Source organism: Carettochelys insculpta, chromosome 7, assembly GCF_033958435.1.
Source record: "Carettochelys insculpta isolate YL-2023 chromosome 7, ASM3395843v1, whole genome shotgun sequence".
Lineage (NCBI taxonomy): Eukaryota > Metazoa > Chordata > Testudines > Carettochelyidae > Carettochelys > Carettochelys insculpta.
In genome coordinates, this window is record NC_134143.1 from 73,489,424 (window position 1) to 73,510,453 (window position 21,030).

At 45.1% G+C, this 21,030-nt stretch overlaps 1 protein-coding gene across 8 annotated transcripts in view; it reads left to right on the forward strand.

Annotated features, from left to right (window-relative positions):
- Nucleotides 1-341: 341 nt before the first annotated feature.
- The window catches only part of BTRC (beta-transducin repeat containing E3 ubiquitin protein ligase), a 187,826-nt gene continuing 167,137 nt past the window's right edge, over nucleotides 342-21,030 (forward strand). For 6 of the 8 annotated variants that reach the window (XM_074999282.1, XM_074999284.1, XM_074999281.1 and 3 more), the window contains exon 1: nucleotides 342-484. In XM_074999282.1, the coding sequence (XP_074855383.1) occupies nucleotides 437-484 (48 nt within the window). In that variant the 5' untranslated portion in view covers nucleotides 342-436. The remainder of the gene's footprint in view (nucleotides 485-21,030) is intronic. The other 2 variants (XM_074999289.1, XM_074999288.1) reach the window with 2 other exon arrangements.

Consider the following 21,030-nt stretch of genomic DNA (forward strand, 5'->3'; position numbering starts at 1 on the left):
TAAAATGCGCCTGTGTGAACTCCACTGACAGAACCAGGCTCCGCGATGCCCGGAGGGCAGGGGACTGCAGGGAGGTACCTCCCAGACCCATCATTCTAATCACGTGACTCCAGGAGCCGGGCCTCCAGTCCTCTCAGTGATCCTGGACAAACTACAGTTCCCATCAGCCACCGCTGCTCCCTTGCCCCGGCCCAGCATGCGCACAAGTGCGCTGGGGCAGGGAGGGACTTGCCCCGCGCGGCATGCCGGGAGTTGTAGTGTCCCTGCTCCGCCCCGGCCCTTCCCTGAGCTGCGGCCGGGGACTACATTTCCCGCGGGCCTGCGGGCGGCGCGCGCGCGCGCCCTGCCGGGGCAAGCGGCGGTTCCTGTCTGCGCTGGCTGCGGCCTGCCGCTGAGGGAGGGGGCGGCCAGGCCCCGGCGCGGTGGCGGCGGGAGTATGGACCCGGCGGAGGCCGTGCTGCAGGAGAAGGCCCTGAAGTTCATGGTGAGGGGGAGCGATGAGCTGGGGGGCAGGACACCTGGGGGGGAGCTACCGGGGGTGGGGGTGCAGGGGGGGGCGCTGAGCTATGGGAGTTCCGGGCGTGGGGGTGCAGGGCGGGGGGAGGCACTGAGCTATGGGAGTTACCGGGGCTGGGGGTGCAGGGCAGCGGGGGGGGCTGAGCTATGGGAGTTCCGGGGGTGGGGGTGCAGGGCGGGGGGGGCGCTGAGCTATGGGAGTTCCGGGGGTGGGGGCGCTGAGCTATGGGAGTGCCGGGGGTGGGGGTGCAGGGCGGGGGGAGGCACTGAGCTATGGGAGTTCTGGGGGCGGGGGTGTAGGGTGGGGGGTGCTGAGCTATGGGAGTTCCGGGGGCGGGGGGTGCAGGGCGGCGGGGTGGGGGGGGGGCGCTGAGCTATGGGAGTTTCGGGGGTGGGGGTGCAGGGCGGGGGGAGGCACTGAGCTATGGGAGTTTCGGGGGTGGGGGTGCAGGGTGGGGGGAGGCACTGAGCTATGGGAGTTTCGGGGGTGGGGGTGCAGGGCGGGGGGGGGCGCTGAACTATGGGAGTTCCGGGGGTGGGGGCGCTGAGCTATGGGAGTACCGGGGTGGGGGTGCAGGGCGGGGGGAGGCACTGAGCTATGGGAGTTCTGGGGGCGGGGGTGTAGGGTGGGGGGTGCTGAGCTATGGGAGTTCCGGGGGCGGGGGGTGCAGGGCGGCGGGGTGGGGGGGGGGCGCTGAGCTATGGGAGTTTCGGGGGTGGGGGGTGCAGGGCGGGGGGAGGCACTGAGCTATGGGAGTTTCGGGGGTGGGGGGTGCAGGGCGGGGGGAGGCACTGAGCTATGGGAGTTCTGGGGGCGGGGGTGCAGGGTGGGGGGCGCTGAGCTATGGGAGTTCCGGGGGTGCAGGGCAGGGGGAGGCACTGAGCTATGGGAGTGCCAGGGTGGGGGCGCAGGGCGGGGGGGGCACTGAGCTATGGGAGTTCCGGGGGCGGGGGTGCAGGGTGGCGGGGGGAGGGTGCTGAGCTATGGGAGTTCTGGGGGTGGGGGTGCAGGGTGGCGGGGGGCGCTGAGCTATGGGAGTTCCGGGGGTGGGGGCGCAGGGTGGCGGGGGGGGGCGTTGAGCTTTTGGAGTTCCATGGGTGGGGGCGCAGGGCAAGGGGAGCGCTGAGCTATGGGAGTTCTGGGGGGGGGGTTCAGGGCGGGGGGAGCGCTGAGCTATGGGAGTTCCGGGGGGGGGGGTTCAGGGCGGGGGGAGCGCTGAGCTATGGGAGTTCTGGGGGTGGGAGTGGGGGGAGCGCTGAGCTATGGGAGTTCGGGGGGGGGGCGTTCAGGGCGGGGGGAGCGCTGAGCTATGGGAGTTCGGGGGGGGGCGTTCAGGGCGGGGGGAGCGCTGAGCTATGGGAGTTCCGGGGGGGGGGGGGTTCAGGGCGGGGGGAGCGCTGAGCTATGGGAGTTCCGGGGGGGGGGGGGGTTCAGGGCGGGGGGAGCGCTGAGCTATGGGAGTTCCGGGGGGGGGAGCGTTCAGGGCGGGGGGAGCGCTGAGCTATGGGAGTTCCGGTGGGGGGCGTTCAGGGCGGATGGAGCGCTGAGCTATGGGAGTTCCGGAGGGGGGGTTCAGGGCAGGGGGAGCGCTGAGCTATGGGAGTTCCGGGGGTGGGGGCGCAGGGCAGCGGGGAGCACTGAGCTATGGTAGTGCTGGGGGTGGGGATGTACTGGGTTATGGGAGTGCCGGGGGGGGCGCAGGGCAGGTGGGAGCGCTGAGCTATGGTAGTGCCGGGGGTGGGGGTGCAGGGAGAGGGGAGCGCTGAGCTATGGGAGTGCCGGGGGGGGCGCAGGGCAGCGGGGAGCACTGAGCTATGGTAGTGCCGGGGGTGGGGGTGCAGGGAGAGGGGAGCGCTGAGCTATGACAATGCCAGCGGTGGGGGTGCAGTGTAGGGGGAGTGTAGGGCGTTGGAGGTGCAGGGCGTTGGAGGGTCACTGAACAATGGGAGTGCGGGGGGATGTGGGCACAGTGTAGGGGGTGGGGGGTGCTGGGGTATTGGGGTACCCAGGGCAAGGGGCACAGAGCAGGGGAAGGGGTGTTGAGCTTATAGGAGGGCTGGGCGCACAGGGTTCGGGGAGGAGGGAGTTGAGGGGAAGGCTGAGCTATGGTATAGTTGGAGGAGAGCTGTTTGTCAAGTTACAGGAGAGTGGTGGGGTGGGCTCTTTTCAAAGGGAGGGGTAAATGTTTGGGGGTCAGGTGGTGCTAGGATGTGGAATGGCCAGAGTGTGGGGGATAAATGGGTGGAGAACAGGGCATGGGGTGGGTCCTGAGCAATGGGAGTGCCATAGTGAGGGGAGGCAAAGGTCTGGGGCCGGTGGTATGGGGGAAGGGGTGGGTGGTAACGTGAAGGGTGTCAGAGCAATTGATGATGGTGAGGGAAGGTATTGGGTATCTCAGAGGGCTTTGCTAGGAGGGAAACTGGTGCAGGGGGACATGGGAATTGGGGATACTTGCATGGAGAAAGATGCCAGGGTCTGGAGTCAGGAAGAAGTGAAGTTCTGTCATAAGAGAAGCAGGGACCTTGGAGGAGTGGTGCGTGCTGGGATGTGGGAAGGCATTTGGGCATTTCTAAAGTTGCAGTGAGTTTTTTGTCTAGTGTTTGCAGTACATAGTGACACAAATAGCTGGGCAGGGGCTATTTTTGGCTGGGGTGGGAGATGCTAGCTGTTGATGGGGAAAAAGGACTTACTTCTAGGAGGTGGGATTAAGTGCTTTGATTTGAGTGCAAGAGCATGTGGACAAGAGACATTGTGCTGGAGGACAGGGAGGCACCTGCAGATGTTGCAGAAGGGACCTGCAGGTATGTTTAGGACCATTAGAGACTTGCAGAGATTCAAAACAAGAACTTTTGCCCGATTTGATGGTAAGAGGTGATCCATCGAGTGTTGGTGAGGGATGAGGATTTTGTTCTGCATGGAGTGTGTGTGATGTATTAGTTTTATCTCCACATCTGCTCTCCATAGTCTTTTTTTCTTATCCCTTTTTTATTCTGAGTGCGGAAATGTATATATTAATGTTTTAATCTGTTATGTCTTCCTGCTCCCTATCCATGCTAATAGGATGCACAGAGATTTTATATTGTCTTGGTTTATAAATTGGCCTGTGGCACAGAAAATAACTTTGGGCATCACTAACCAAGTCAGTTTTCAAATATAACTGGTCTTTTTAGATTGGGTATAATATAACAAATGAGACAACAATTATATTCCTTGTGTATCCTTGTTAGTATTTCTAGGCTGTTTAGTTGGAAAATAGCATCAAGAAACTAAAGCAAACAGTGATGCCAGCTTAATTGAAAGCTAATTTTAGATACTCTAAAGTGTTCTGCTTTTAAGAATACATTTCAAGTGACTGGCAACATTTGCTGAAAGTTTATTTGTTGTGGATTAATGCTTTCAGTGGCACAGGATTAAATCTGTTCATAAAGAATATAAAATGCTGCTAAGCCTTTTGAATTCATGCTGAGTATGGAAATATTGAAACACTAGATATAAATCTTGGCTTTCACTTGCACTCTGAAAGGTGGTAGAAATTCTCAACTCTTAATTAGCTTCTATTTTTATCTTGTAGAATTGGTATCTGTTTTTAAATCTCTTATTTCTGTTCAGATCATTAAATTCTTTTGCCACTTCCTATATCTTTGTTGGTCTTATGGGATCTCAGATAGTGGATGTCAAAATATCCTTGGCAATTAAAAAAAAAAAAAGTTCTCTTTATATGTGATTGACTAGAGGAATGTTCCCGGTCTTGTTGATCGTAGAGATGAGCATGATAGTCCATTCATTTGTGACCTCTAGACTTTATAATCGCGACTTATTGTAACTAGGAGTTACAAAGACTTGCATGCAGAAAAAACTCCAACTGTCTGCTTAGTACTACAGAGTCACCATATTGGCTCCTGATTCTTCATTAGGCCTCTGTTGAATAGAGACCAGTTCAAGGCCTCTGACCTGATGTTTGGAGCCCTCCATGGTAATAGCCATAGCTACCTGCCAGAATACCTGTTCATTCATGACCACAGCTTGACTATGTGCTGATGCAACACTGAAACTTCAGTCAATTGAGACTTTCCCAGGAACAGGCCATAGAATGCTGAACTTGCTCTCAGTGTTATGAATGACCAAGGAGTTCACTACATTGAGGAATAAATGACAAACCAAGCGCTATCATTTTTAGTTTTCCCTAAAAGAGTTCTTCATGTACAGATCTGCAAAATAAGCAAGTCAAAAAATGGCAATCCGACAAGGAGAAAAGGTAAACTAAGCATTTTCTTTAATAGACTCAAAGGGAAGAGAAACTTTTATTTGCAGAACTACGAACAGTTGTATGGAACCTATCTCTTAAATCAGCTTCCATACCAGTTGACTGGAGGATCACTAATATGATGCCAGCTTTTTTTTTTTTTAAAAGCTGTGAGGTGATCCTGGTAATTGTAGGCTGGCAAACCTAACTTCAGAATCAGGCAACTTGGTTAAAAGTATAGTAGAGAGTAGAATTATAAGCCATATAGGTAAACATGATCTGTTGGGGAAAGTCAACACATCTTTTGTAATGAGAAATCATGCCTCAGCAATAGATTAAAATTCTTTGAGGAGGTCAGCAAACATGTGGACAAGTGGGAGCCAGGGCCTGTTGTGTATTTAGTTGTTCAGAAAGCCTTTCACGGGATCTCTTACCAAAGGCTGTTAAGCAAAATAAGCTGTCATGGTATAAGATGGAAGATCCTTTCATCGATTGCCAGTTGTCTAAAAGATAGGAAACAGAGTAGGCATAAACAGTCCATTTTCAGAATGGAGAGAGGTAAATAATGGTGTCCCTTTGGGGTATGTGAATGGGGGCCAGTGCTGTTCAGCATGTTCATGAATGATGTGGAGGAATGCGTAAAATAGATGGCAAAATTTGCAGATGATACAAAACTATTTAGGATAGTTAAGCCCAAAATTGACTGCTAAGAGTTAGAAAGGGACCTTGCAAAACTGGGTGACTGGGCAGCAAAATGGCAGATTAAATTCTATGTTGATAAATGCACAGTCGTGTGCATTGGAAAATGTACTTCCAACTATTAATGCAGAACAGTATTCTGGGTGGAGGCAGTTGTCACTTTGGGCAGGGGTCTGGGATGCAGGGGTCTGGATTGTAACCTGGCACAGGAGGGGGTTGTGGTTGGAGCAGGGACTTAGAGTGCAGGGTCTGGGAGGAGGTATGGGTGCAGGAGGAGGGGCAAAGGGTTTTTTGGGGTGGGGGAGAGCTTGTGTTTCAGAGGTAGGCTCTGGCTTGGAGACTCCCCCTGGGTGGCTTCTGGCCAGCAGCACTCTGAGGCAGGCTCTCTGCTTCCTGCTTCATGTTATTCTCTGCTCCAGATGCCAAGGGAAAGAGGGGGGCTTCGCATGCCGCTCCCGTCCTCCAGCAAAAATCTCCCTGCTCCAATTGACCTACACCATAAACCAGCCAGTGGCAACAGAGATATTTTGCAAAGGAGCAGGAGCTTTACCTGAAGCCTCCACCTCCCTCCCTGTGTCCAGAGCAGAGAGCTATAAGTGAGCGAGAAGCTGCTTAAAGCAGCGGCTGGCTGCTGAGCCTGAGATTGCCTGGGGGATGTATTCCACACCCCCCAGTCTATGATATGCTCATCTCTTGAATACTGCATGGAGCTTTGGTCACCTCATCTCTCAAAAAAACTGTCGGAATTGGAAAAGGATCAAAGAAGGAACACCTTCCTTATGAAGAGGGACAAAAAAGACTGGGACTTCTCTGCTTGGAAGAGAAAAATCAGAAGGAAAATATAACAGAGGTTTGTAAAGTCATGAATGGTGTGGCGTAAGAGAATATGGTAACGTTACTTACCCCTTCCCATGATACACAACCAGGAGTCATCCAATGAAATCAATAGGCTGCAAGTTTAAAACAATCAAAACAGTCTTTCTTCACACAATGTGTAATCAACTTGTGGAATTCATTGCCTGAGAGTGTTGTGAAGGCCAAAAGTGTATGTGGAGTCAAAAAAGAATTAGCTAAGTTCATGGATGATAGATCCATCAGTGGCTATTAGCCAAGACCATCAGGATGCGCTCCTATGTTCTGGGTAACCTAAAACTGTAGCTGCCAGAAGCAGTGTGCGCATTACAGGGTACAGGTCTCTTGACAGTTACCCTGTTCAGTTTATTCCATCTGGCATTGGCCACACTCAGAAGATAGTATCCTATGTTAGATGGCGCATTAGTCTGAGCTAGTGTGGCTGTTCATATGTTATCTTATTTATATCTATTATAGAAGGGTTATATTGGCACCCATCACTATAGCTTCTGAGCCTTTCCCTCTTGAATTAACTTTGCAAAGCAAAGTCCCTTACTGGACATTTTGATCTTCTGTTCTTCTCACTTCTCTGATTATAGATGCTCTGCATAAGCAGTTTTTTGGAGGAGGTACAAGAGTCAATTGTCCATGGCATCTGTGTCATGTTGGAAAATTTGTTTTATGAGTCACTGAATGCTTGGGAGGTGCCTAGGTATTGTGGTGTAATGGGAACCGTATAAGTAGCCACATAGATCTGGAAAGACATATTTTAGTTCATTCAGTTACAGATCATCTACAGTATTGTTTCCATATCTCCATGAAGGTGATATTCTTAGTACCATCACTCTGTTTGTGTGGGTCATAGATTGGGCTGGTGTGCTATCTAATTAATTATTGATTTTCGTCTTCCACAAGTGCCAAGGCGTCCCTTAAGTTATCAAATACTGAGACACTCTTCATAACAACCAGACCCATTATCTATCTGGGTTCTGCTATTTTCATTTTGATTGCAGAGTGACATGAAATTACTGTTTGAAAATAACAAGCAGCCCCATAGCACCTGAGAAATTAACAAATTTGTTAGGTCATGAGCTTTCATGACCCCCTGTGAAATCTCATGATTTAATAAATTTGTTCGTCTCGTGGGTGCCACGGGACTGCTTGTTGTTTGCGAAGGTACAGACTAACATGGCTACCCCTCAGAGACTGAACATAGTATTTCTGTCCCTGTTTTTGAGCTTATTTTTCATTTTTAGAATGTTGCGTGCTAATAATCAGGAATGACATTGGACCAGTGTCTAAGCCACTAGATGTCATGCTAATTTTTTTGTTGCTTTCACACCTAGCTAACAATTGGCAATGTTGTTGAAACTTCATCCAGTGATTTAATCAGTGAAATGAAGGCCTATATAAAAACAGGAACATATTTTTTCTGTATGGCAGGAATCAGTTTATAGATTTGACATTTTGAAAAATTTTGGGGCAAAAACAACAAGAAGTCCTGTGTCCCCTTGTAGACTAACATATCGGAGCATAAGCTTCTGTGGGCAAAGACCCACTTTGTCGGATGCATTGGAGTGGAGATTCCAGCGACAGGTCTAATATACAGGCTCATGAAAAGAAGGGAGTGCCAATCAAGAGGAAGGCCATTTCGATGGGTGTGGGCAGGGGTTCTTCTTTTAGCTAGTGAGACTAGCAGAGGAAAGGAAGTTCTTGTCCCTGCTGGTTGGTATTGGCTTATTTACATGTCAATGATATATTTATGATGCATCCAGCCTCTACCTTGTATAGGTTTATTAGATAAGTCTGATCATATGTAATGCTTAATATTTAATTTTAGGTAATTACATTCTGCTCAACCAAATTACTTCAGCAGTTTCAAGTAGACATAGTATTCACTTACAGTCCTAAATTGGGTACTGTTAAGCAGTCCATCCTCAGATATTTTAGTGGTGAGTCAGGTGATTCCGTCTGTGTAGTTTATGGATCAACCTAATTCTACAAGGATTCCCGTGGATCCTTTGGATGAAAATCACTGTATAAATGCAATCTGAACTTTATAGGCCTCTGTACTGTAACAAGTGCATATGAAATTCTACAGCACTGTAAACCAGTGTTTCTTAAACTTTAAGACCACAGAACACCAAACAGTGCTATTTTTTTAATGAAAATGTTCTTCAAAAAATTATCAGGCCAAGAAAAACAAACAGCAAAAACAAAATGAAATAATTTAATTAGCTGTCATAGCAATGAAGAAGTAACTTTGTATCTGGCTTTAAGAACAGAAATTTTATGCTATCAGCATAGTTTTCTAAAGGCTCATGGCACCCCTGCGAGTTGTTCACAGAACACCAGTGCTCTGTGGAACAAAGTTTAAGAAACACAGCTGTAAGCTACTTGTGTTCCCATCATCTGTTCTGTGTTGTTTTTTAAATACTCTGGATAAAACAGCCCTCCTCATAAGTTTTAAATCATAAGACATACGGTGTCCTATTAATGCATAAGCTTAGAGGAGAATCACATATGTATGCTCTTCTAGTTTTTTGGAGGAAAAAAGCCCAACTTACTGCTTTAAATAAAACTTTGTTTTTGTTACAGAATATAGAATTTTATTGCTGTAACCATTTTCAAAAGTACTAAGAATGAGGAGTTCAATAAGTAACTTCCCTGTTTGAATAAACTGTTTAAAAATGTAGATACAGTACTTAAAGAATAAATGTAATAGGCTCAGCTGAAACTTTGATTAAATGTCATATAAACTAAACTATGTACTCCTGCATAGAATAGTAGATATTTTTTTCAAAGTAGCTTCAAATGGTTCTTTTAAGTGTATGAATGTTCTGATGATTATCTTTTTAATTAAAATGAGAAATCTTTGTTTAAAGTGGCATTCTTCTCTTTTTTTTTTTACAGCCTGTTACAGTCTTCGTAACAATCATTTCTTAAGTCTGAACGTTTTTAATTCCGGGAATCCATTTATATGAAACTGTGTTTAGACTTAATTAAGGAATGATTCTTACAAAGCTTGTAAATAGCCAGGAAAAAAGGGACAGAAAATAAAACTGACAGTCATGCTTAACAAAATGATTGTTACAAGGTATGTAATATGCTATAAAAATACAATAAAGGCCTTTTTATAAGAGTTCATATTCTTGAGTCTCATTCTGAAAGGTATTTAAGAAAAATATCAAGGCTCTGTGAAACATCTGTTTTCTTCAACGGACTAGTGACAACTTCAGTAGTATTTAATTAGCTGTGCATGGAGCTGTACCTGACCAATTTAGGATCCTGTTTAAAATATCTCTGCAGGCAGTATTTTAATATAGATTTAAGTTTTACCTTCTGTTTTTCACGGTATTTGAACGAGGCGTTCTCTACCCACTGGCATGCCTACTATTATTTGTGGGTAGGAAGATGCTGATACTGACTTTTTTTTAGTGATATAGTCTGTGTTTTTCACATACAAATTAACATTTTCCTTCCCTGGAATGGAGAGAAAACAAGGCCTGATCCAGAGAGATGCTAAATGCTCTTTATTGCCACAGGAATTTCTGGTCATTAGCCTTTAGAACAGATTCTGCCTTTGTGAACTCTTCCTGTTCTTTTTAATAAATACATATTTGTTTAAACCCCATTGAGTGGATCATCTCTGTAACTGACCTGGTGTTGATCTTCTGGGACTGTAAGTACTTTGAGATCTATGAATGAAAAGTGCTGTAGAAGAGCTAGTTATAGTTGTTGCTACTGTTACAGTGCTATTTAAATGCAGAGTATATAGTTGACAGCAGCTATGGGAACATACTGTCATTTTATTGCTAGAAAAAAACCCTGTTTCCTTAAATTTTTTGATTTACTAGATTTGTAGTGACTTTTGACCTCCTTGTAGTAAGCCAGCCGATAAGTTAAGCAGGATCCAGCATGATTTTAAATCTTGAAAGAGAAGTCAATCCTGAGCTGATTAACTGTTTTTCTCTGGCTGTTTAGTAAAGGCGTGTGCAGTGGAAACAGGCATTCAAATTCTTAGTCTTAGTTGGTCCTGTTTGTATTGACTGCTAGTGTGGGTGGTGGTAGGATTGAACCTTTAGTATCCCAGAATGTAATCGTTACATTAATACTTATTTTAGATGAATTGCTTTTTGCAACTTCTCTACTAGTATGTTTGCATTGTTTTCAATTTGATGTAAAATACCAAATATCCAAGACTTGGGAAACACAAGGAGACATGTATCTAAAGAATAAAATAATTCAGGAGAGCTGGTAGTTTTTCAAGGTGACGGTATTAAAGAGAGAGCAACTTATCCTGATGAGAAGGAAAGATATGAAGAATAATAAAAGGCCAGTATGACTTGGCTGGGAGGTCTTTAACGACCTGAAAAACAAAAAAAGAATCCTACAAAAAGTGGAACCATGGAGAAATTAATAAGGAGGAATACAAAAAATAGCACAAGCACATGGGGACAGAATCAGAAAAGTGACATTTATTTTGTGTGTTAACTTATCAAGGAACATAAATGGTTTTTAAAGTATATTCGGACTGAAAGAAAGTGAAGGTTCTTGACATGATGGAGAAGGAGTGTTAATAACAAATGACACCGAGACAATTGAGATGGTTAGTGCCTATTTTGCTTTAGTCTTTATTTAAAAAAAATTATGCATTGAATAATTTGTCAGCAGGAAATTCGCGTAAGGTGCTTAGGAATTAACTGAAGCAATCTCGAAGCAATATATAGAAGACAAATGAGAGCCCAGCATGACTGAAGAAGGGCAAATAAAATACCTATCTTCAAAAAGGGGAACTAAGAGCACCTGTGAAATTGTAGACCAGTGAGCCCAAGTTTGACACCTGAAAAGATACTGTACAAATTATTAAACAATCAGTTTATAAGCATGGGGAGGATAAAATGGTTCTGAGCCATAGGCAACATGGATTTGTCAAGAAGAAATCCTGCCAAACCAACCCAATTGCCTTCTTTGATAAGTAGGGCCCTGTCAAATTCATGGTCCATTTTGGTCAATTTCACAGTCGCCGGATTTTAATAGTGATAAATTTTGTTCGGGATATTTAAATCTGAAATTTCATGGTGGTGTAATTGTAGGGGTCTTGACACAAAAAGGAGTTGTACTGGGGTTGCAAGGTTATTGTATGGAGGTTGTTGTATTGCGACTCTTCTTCAGAGCTGAGCAGCTGGATAGTGGTGTCTGCTGTCTGGGAGCCCAACTCTGAAGGCAGCAGTGCAGAAATATATATGGTATGATATGGTGGTGCTACCCTTACTTTTGCTCCGCTACCTTTAGAGCTGGGCCCTTAGTCAGCAGCCTCTACTCTCCAGTCACCCAGCTTTGAAAGCAGCAGTACGGACGTAAGGGCAACATGGGTACCTAGACTGGTATGATAAAGCCTTCAGAGCTGGGCACCTGGCTAACATTATAACCACCTCTTTCCAATTGTCCAGCTTTGAAGGCAGTCCAGAAGTAAGAGTCGCAATTCTGTGAGTCTCTTAAAATTCCTCCTTATGATTCCCCTGCAATTTGTTTTTGGGTCACTTTCCCCAATTTCAGAAATTCTGGTCTCCCCTGTGAAATCTGTAGTGCAGGGTTAAAAGCACAAAAAAAGGCCACATATTGTGGGAGGACACCAGATTTCCAAGTCTTTAACACTTTTGGCATGGATATGAATTTGGTAGGGTCCTACTGATAGATTTACTGGGGGGAAGCAGTAGGTAAAATAGATCTTGATTTTTAGTAAGGCTTTTGGTACAGTCCCACAGAATGTTCTCACCAGTGAGCTAGGGAAATGATGTTTAGATGAAATTATTATAAGATTGTTGCACAATTTTGTACCATATGACCATTTTGATTAATATGAAATTAACATGGAAGACCTTAAACAGATTAAAAACTGGTTCACTGATAGATCTTGCAATTGTAAATGTGGAATGGTCATTGAGTAGATGTCTATCCCAGTTCTTGGCCTTGTGTTATCATACATCTTTATTGATGACCTGGAAGAAAGCATAAAATCATCACTGATAAAGTTTGCAGACATCACAAAAACTGGGGGAGTGGTAAATACTGAATAAGATGAGGTGCTGTTTCAGAGCAATCTAGCTTGCTTGATAAACTGGGCACAAACAGACTATGTAAATTAGTATGCCTAAATGTCAGTGTGTTTATCTGGGAGTAAAGAATGTAGGACCTAGTTATAGGATAGGGAAACTCTATCCTGAGCCTCTGAAAGATTTGGGGTTTGCCAGGCATAATCAGCTGAATGTGAACTCTGAGTGTGATCCTGGAATGAATGCATAGATGGGGGAATCTCAGGTTATTTTACATCTGTACTTGGCAGTAGTGAGACTACTGATGGAATGCTGTGTTCTGTTCTGGTGTTCATAATTAAATAGAGATGTTGCTAGGCTGGGGAGTCAGAGAACGGTCAAAGAGTTAGAAAACATGCCTTATTGTTCCAATCTAGGTAGCTTATTAGAGAAGAGGCTGATGGGTGTCCTGATTAGTCTTCAAAGATCTATTTACAGGAAGTCTACATTTCAGTTTAAGCCTGTGGTTAGTGGTACTTGAGTCAGCTGACCTGCGTTAGAGAAACCTGGGTTTGAGAATCTACGCCGATTCTAAATCTTATGTTAAGATTTTTCCAGTTGGGCTTGAACCTGGGATTCTGACATTCACACAGCAGCTCACCAAAATGAGGCAGACCAAACCTATACCAGAATATTTAGTGCCTCCTGAAATATGGCTGCTCTAGCCCTTTGACCATGATGCACTGTGGGAAATCTTTAGTGCCACCCTGCATGTTACAAGAATTTTGAGCAGCCTGCCTGGCAGTCCTTTTGGTCTGTGCACTCTGAGCTACTGAAGCCAGCAATAAGTTGCTTATTGAAGAACTTCTCCGGCTTGCGCTTTCACTCCCATGTCAGGAATCAGGGAGAGAGCTTGCACAAAGTGCTGCTGGACATTTCCATGGTATTTTGTGATCCACCAAAAGTACCTGATGAATTTTATCCTGGAGGTGGAGAGAGCAGTACGATGGCATGGCAGACTTGCACTGGCAGATGCTGCTTGGTACAATCTGTATAGTCTCTGATGCCTCGTATGTAGACTGCTGCATCTGGTGTAGAACCACAAGCACACAGACTTGTGGGATCTCATTGTCATGCAATGGAGAACGATAAGGCACAGGTCCAGAACTTCCTCATGAAGAGAGCTACGTTTCTGGAGCTTTGTGAGCAGTTTGCCATGACTCACCAGTGCAAAGACACACAGGTGAGGAACTCTTGTCTGTCTAGAATCCAGTTGCTATAAGCATCTAGAAACTGGCTACCCCAGACTTGTACAGGTCTTTTGCCTTCCAGTTTGATGATGGAGAACTGACTGCGGTTAAAGTGGTAACAGAGGTTTCTGAGGTAATCGAGCATGTGGTTTAGCCCCAAGATAGGAGGCATTGAAGATTTTTGGCTGGTTTTGACATAATGGGGTTTTTCTAAGTGCACTGGGGCCATTGACAGTACTGATGTGTTTTTAGAGTGCTGTCCTTAAGGAGCACGTGAGCATATAAGATGCAAAGTTTACTACTCTATTGTTATGCAGCCCTTCATGGATCACAGAGGCTGATTTATAAATGTGAGCACAGCTTGTGCTTGAAAAGTTCGCAGTGTCAGTTTTTTGCTATTTGGAAGTTTGCATTTATGGACAGACTGGCATGTTGCTGCCACTAAATGGTATTATAAATGGAGTTACAGTCCCCACTGCTATTCTGGGGACTCTGCCTACCCCCTTTTGCTTTGGCTTATGAAACCGTAGCCTGATTTCCTACGCCTTGGCAAAAGAAGGCTTAATTACACTCTCATCAGATGAAGAATGGTAGTTGAATGTGCTTTTGGCAAATTAAAATCCTCTTAGAGGTGTCCACAGAGCCATTTGGATGCTAATGTCATCAGTGCTGCCAGCATTTCTAGGGTTTGCTGTGCTCTTCACAGTCTTTGTGAAGTCAGAGGTGAGCCATACCCCAAAGTACCTATGACAGTGAGGGGTGGTTGTATGGCTGTTCTTAGCCAGACACCTTAGGTTGGCTGCACCCAGGCAACTGAAGTCAGGGATGCTTTGCGTTCTCATTTTGCAAACTTGCAAAACCCAGTAGAAAAGAGTGCCTGTACGAATGTGCTTGTGTGGGAAAAGGGGCTAACTGATTTTGTGAGATGGTGTGTTCGTCATGCAAAGCACTTGTGCATGTCATGTTGAGTAATAGATTGAAAGGTGAAGTTGAATCACAGTGTGGATTCATAGAAGGAAGTTATTGAAGTGCTGTACCAACTGCATACAGGAATAATGTTGCTTAGTCTTGTATAATTGCCCCATAGTTCATGATTTTGAGAGGTGATGCACTGATAGCAATAAGCTTTTTTGGTATACAAGACTTTATTTGTAACCATGTTAAACCCATGCAGCAGCCAAGCTTGCAATGCAGGCCAGCTGACGACACTCAAAAAAACAAGTAACAGAAGAACATTTCCAAAACAAAAAATAAAAGTGTAGGAAACAGTGTGAACATGACACCTCTACTCCCATACTACTGCATGTCCCCTGGCTTCATGTTCTCCATTCCCTTGTTCCACTTTCTGCACACTCCATCCCAGGCTTGCAGGTGGAAGTATCCACAGGAGAGGCTTTCAAGAAGGAAGGCTCCATGGGGTTTAGTTATTCTGCCCATCTGCATATAGGGCTTGAATGCGTAGGCTGCCCTGACATGGAGTTGTCCAAGGTATTTCTAGATTGTGGATACATTGTAGGGGGATCAAGCTTGGGTGGAATGGTCTGTGAAACTACATTGGGCCAGGGGTTGAATTTTGGATGTATAACAGCAAATGGATGTTGAGGGGCCGGAAATAGGACAAACAGAGAGGTTCAATTCCAGTTTTACAAAAATTCCCTAAGCGCTTGGATTACAGGCGCATGGTGGCAAGTGAATTTGCAACAAAAGGCTTATTATCATTTGAGGCCGTTCACGTTATGGAGGACAATTGTTTTCCTGGTGCCTTAATAGAAAAGGGAGATGTTATTCCTAGCTGTTGGTGGGAATTGTGCAGTGTGTGTGTGTGCAGCTGAAGTATTCAAATGTATAGTGACTGAACAGCACACTATGAATGGTGTGAGTTGGTCAGTTCCCAAGAATGCCCTAGGAAAAAATGGCTTTCTCTCCCTGCATTGTAACTATCTGATGTTCCTGCTTCAGGAAGAGTTTGCAGCTATCAGCAAGCAGGCGTGTGTCAAGAATGCATGAAGGAATTAATAGGATGCTGTGATAATTTACACAATGCTTCCCTTATTATAGGTGCGTGCAGAGAGACAGTCTTTCTCCTCCCTAGCCAGGGCATGTTTCTGGACAAAAATTGACACCCCACTTGTATTTGGGAGAAATGATTTTGTTACCCACGGAATGCATGGACTTCTGACCTGAAATGGATTAGATTGGGAAATAGAACAGAGTTTCCCAAACATGCACACTGAGTTCACTGTTTCTGATTTGCTCTGTAGACTGCTGAGTGGTTAAAGTGTGACAAACTGAAAATCACAGCAATGTAAGGTATTATTTATAGGAAACAGAAATGGCCCTCTGAAAAACTTGAGCTTGTTCTTTAAATCTGTCTTTTACTATTGCAGTTCTCAGTGTGTGGCCTGGGTTCATGGACTGTGTTTAAGGGGTCCCCAAAAGACTTAGGGTTTGTCTATGCTAGAGAGCTTATTGCAGTGCAGCTGGACTGCTGCCGGGATGCTGCTGGAAGGTCTTCAGTGTAGCTGCTCTAGGCTGATGGGCGAGAGCTCTCTTGTTGACACTTAATCCACACCAGTGAGCACTCTAGTGCTTATGTCTGCATAATCTGTCACTTAGATGTGTTTATGGAATGTTCACATCCCAGAGTGACATAAGTTTTGCCGACAGAAGTGGTAGTGCACACATAGCCTTAGATTGAAAACTGGCTGAATAGAATTCAACTATAGGCAGTATGTCTTTGCTATAACAAACTCTCGGGGACCGAGCTGTTTGCTCAGGATAGTCAGGGGGTCATCACAGCAAGAGAGACTTGCTGCAGCTCTGGGAGCAGTGGAGTGGGGAGAAAGGTCTGCAGCTCCTTCAGTCTCAGGGCTGAAGTTGGGATCAGGGGGCCAGGTCCATTATATCCAAAGATTTGTTATTTCCAAGGGTTTTAGAGTGAGAGAATTGTATGTGCAGACAATAGATTTCCAGAGAGGCCCACCAATAAAAGAAGGTTGAGAACCACTTCTTTACTGTTTGGAATTCCTAGCTGATGTTTTGAACTCCACATGGTTGGTGGAGGGAGGGGGAAGACATCAAGGTGCTGTGATACAATCAGTGATTAGCAGATACACACTGGAAGCCAGGGCATTTAATTACTTTTGCATTAGTTCTTAGCGTGGAAGTCCTTCTCATTACTATAGTAACAAATTTTCAGATTGGAGTCAAACTTACTGGGCTCTGGGTTTCCTACAAGCTCAGCAGCAGGGTGGTTTTTTGGAGGGTGTGGGCAGGGAAGAGGCATGAAACGTGTGTTCCCATTGATCCTGTCCCACAGCTGGCTATGGGACTGGTTTCGGAAGCAGTCGCTTCATCCTCCTCCCTCTGAGCTGGCTGCTATGGGTTACTAGCCTTGATTCACGGGACAGCAGAGCCACCATCCTGACTGATGAGGTTGCCATACACCAGTGTTAGCTCCATGTTGGGCACAGTGTCCAGCACCAGGTTAAACTCCTCAGAAAACAGGCATGCAGTTGGCGACCTGCCTAAGGTGCTCTGAGCCGGCGGTCTCCTGGTACATAATATTAAGCCTCTCAGCCTGCTCCCTACAGTGGTCGCCAGTCTGGAAAATTTGCGGAGCTGCCAGCTTTTTATTGATCTGCTGGTAATGCAAATTCCTTGGTACATTGCTTAAGTCCACAGTTTTACTGGCCTCATGCCAGATATTTGCCAATATCTGGCTGTGCTGCCATGACTATGAATCAGCACGCTTTGCAGAAGGCTAGCCCTATTCCAACTCCATTACGAACACAGGAGGCTCTCTGATGTTGTGTTTACAACTCGGTGATCAGGTGAAAATTGAAGGGTTAATGCTGGCTCACTGAGCTGCATCTGCACATTGGAGAGGGATATCTTCCGTTTTCACTTGAGTCAACTGGAGATTATTGGGATGGAGAGGACTAAGGAAGTTACCCCATGGGATTGTGGGCTACTTCTGACAGACTCCCAGGCAAGTCAAGCAGAGTTGCACCACCCCTGCAAAGCAATAAGGCTGTCTTGGTTCCCAGCTTGACTCTGGCTTAGACTCTCTTGCTGTTAGGGTCCCAAGTCTTTGATTAGCATGATTCATCTGCAGATGTAAAGGGGATTACACACTGTGAGCCTGAGTCCAGATACTTATTGGATGGCAGATATACCTTAGGGCAACAAACATTCAATAATGGGCTCTTCAGTCTAGCAGAGAAAGGTCTTACATGATCCAATGAACAATGAGAGTAATTAGCCATTGAAACAATTTAAAAAGGGCCTTGGTGAATTCTCTCACTAACAATTTTTAAATCAAGTTTGGGAGTTTTCTAACATCTGCTGTAAGAATTTTAGAGAAATTCTAGGTCTATGTTAGACAGGAAATCAGAATAAATTATCACAAAGTCTCTTTTGGACTTAGAATCTATGAAAGTGTTTGAAAGGCTGCACTTGGAGTAGCTGTCAGTGGTTTGTTGTCAAACTGGGAGGATGTATCTAGTGGGGTCCCAGAGGGCCAGTCCTGAGTCTGATGCTATTCAGTATGACTTGGCTCAGGGAGAGGAGAATATGCTTATAGCATTGGCAGATGATGCCAAGCTGGGAGGTGTTGCAAGCACTCTAGAGGACAGCATTAGAATTCAAAATGACCTTGACAAATTGGAGGATTTGCCTGAATTCAACAGGGTGAAACTCAATAAAGACAAGTGTGAAGTACTTCACTTAGGAAAAAAACACACACACAACTACAGAATGGAAGATAACTGGCTAGGCCAGGGATGGGCAAATAGTGGCCCATGTGCCAGCTCTAGTTTCCCATCGTTAGCCTCTGGTGGGCCACTGCCGATGTATTTACCTGCACTTCTACAGGTACTGGCGGTTGCAGGTGCTGTTGACCACAGATTGCTCTTCGCTGTCCACACTGCTTCTTGGTGCTATGATTGTCTGGGAGCAGCAATCGTTGGTCAACAAGATCTGCAGTCACCTATACCTGTGGAGGCACAGGTAAATATAGTGGCAGCAGCCTGCCAGGGGCCAACCCTGGTGAACTGCCACCATTTTATTGCCCATTCCTGGGCTAAGCTCTAGTATTGTTGGGGAAAAAAATCTGGGGTTATAATGGATTGCAAATGGAATTTGAGTCTCAGTGTGAGGCAATTATGAAAAAGTCTAATACCATTCTTGGGTATATTAACAGGAGTATTGTATGTCAGACACAGAAGGTAATTTTCTTGCTGCACCAACACAGGTGAGGTCTGACTTGAGGTAGTGTGTCCAATTTTAAGAACATAAGAATGGCTATACTGGGTCAGACCAAAGGTCCATCCAGCCCAGTATCCTGTCTGCTGACAGTGGCCAGTGCCAGGTGCCCCAGAGGAGGTGAACTGAAGACAATGATCAAGCGATTTGTCTCCTGCCGTCTGTCTCCAGCCTTTGACTAAAGGCTAGGGGCACCATACTTTACCTTTGGCTAATAGCCATTTATGGACCTAACCTCCAAAAATTTACCAAGCTCTTTTTTAAACTCTGTTAGAGTGCTGGCCTTCATAGCCTCCTCTGGCAAGGAGTTCCACAGGTTGACTGTGCACTGTGTGAAGAAAAATTTTCTTTTATTAGTTTTGAACCTACTACCCATTAATTTCATTTGGTGTCCTCTAGTTCCTGTCTTATGGGAACAAGTAAATAACTTTTCTGTATTCACTTTCTCCACACCATTCATGATTTTATATACCTGTATCATATCACCCCTCAATCTCCTCTTTTCTAGACTGAAAAGTCCCAGTCTCTCTAGCCTCTCCTCATATGGGACCCTTTCCAAACCCTTAATCATTTTAGTTGCCCTTTTCTGAACTTTTTCTAATGCCAGTATATCTTTTTGGAGGTGAGGAGACCACATCTGCACGCAGTACTCAAGATGTGGGCGTACTGTAGTTTTATATAGGGGAAGTATGATATTCTTCATCTTATTCTCTATCCTTTTTTAATAATTCCTAACATCTTATTTGCTTTAGTGACTGCCGCTGCACACTGTGTGGATGTTTTCAGAGAACTATCCACTATAATTCCAAGATCCCTTTCCTTCTCTGTTGTATCTAAACTTGCCCCCATCACATTGTATGTATAATTGGGGTTATTTTTCCCAATGTACCAATTTTGGGTACCATGCTTTTAGAAAGATAAATTAGAGAAATGGTCTGAGGTAAACAGGATGAAGTTTAATAAGGACAAATGCGAAGTGCTCCACTTGGGAAGGAACAATCAGTTTCACACATACAGAGCGGGGAGAGACTGTCTAGGAACGACTACAGCAGAAAGGGATCTAGGGATTATAGTGGACCACAAGCTAAATATGAGTCAACAGTGTGGTGCTGTTGCAAAAAAAGCAAACATGGTTCTGGGATGCATTAACAGGTGTGTTGTGAACAAGACATGAGAAGTCATTCTTCCGCTCTACTCTGCGCTGGTTGGGCCTCAGCTGGAGTATTGTGTCCAGTTCTGGGCACCGCAGTTCAAAAAAGATGTGGAGAAACAAGAGAGGGTCCAGAAAAGAGTGACAAGAATGATTAAAGGCCTAGAGAATGTGACCTATGAAAAAAGGTTGAAAGAATTGGGCTTGTTAGTTTGGAAAAGAGAAGATTGAGGGGAGACATGACAGCGGTTTTCAGGTATCTAAAAGGGAGTCATAAGGAGGAAGGAGAAAACTTGTTCTTGGCCTCTGAGGATAGAACAAGAGGCAACGGGCTTAAACTGCAGCAAGGGAGGTTTAGGTTGGACATTAGGAAAAAGTTCCTAACTGTCAGGGTGGTCAAACAGTGGAATAAATTGCCAAGGCAAGTTGTGGAATCTGCATTGCTGGAGATATTTAAGAACAGGTTAGATAGATGTCTATCAGGGATGGTTCAGATAGTACTTGGTCCTGCCATTGGGGCAGGGGCCTGGACTCGATGGCCTCTCGAGGTCCCTTCCAGTCCTAGTATTCTATGATTCTATGTGGACAAATTGGAGAGAATCTAAAAAGGATAGAAGTTTAAGAAAACCCAACCAATAAGGAAAGGGTAATAAAACTAGGCATGTTTAATTTTGAAAAAGGAGACTGAGGGGAACTTGATAATTGTCTTCAAATCTTTTAAGGCCTGTTACAAAGAGGACTCTGATCAATTGTTCTCTATGTCCACTGAACATAGGCCAAGAAATGCAGATTAAGATCATTAATAAAGGAAATTTAGGTTGGATATTAGGAAAATCTTTCTAATTATAAGTAGACTTGGAAGGGTTAGAATATCACTAAATGTCAATAAATGTCAATTTTGCCATACTCACAAATGGAGGAAGAAATACTTCCATCAATAATTCAAATTTACAGTGAGGCAGTAATATAAATGTTGCCTGAGAAAGTATTAAAGGTTGATTTAAGGATAATTACTTCAT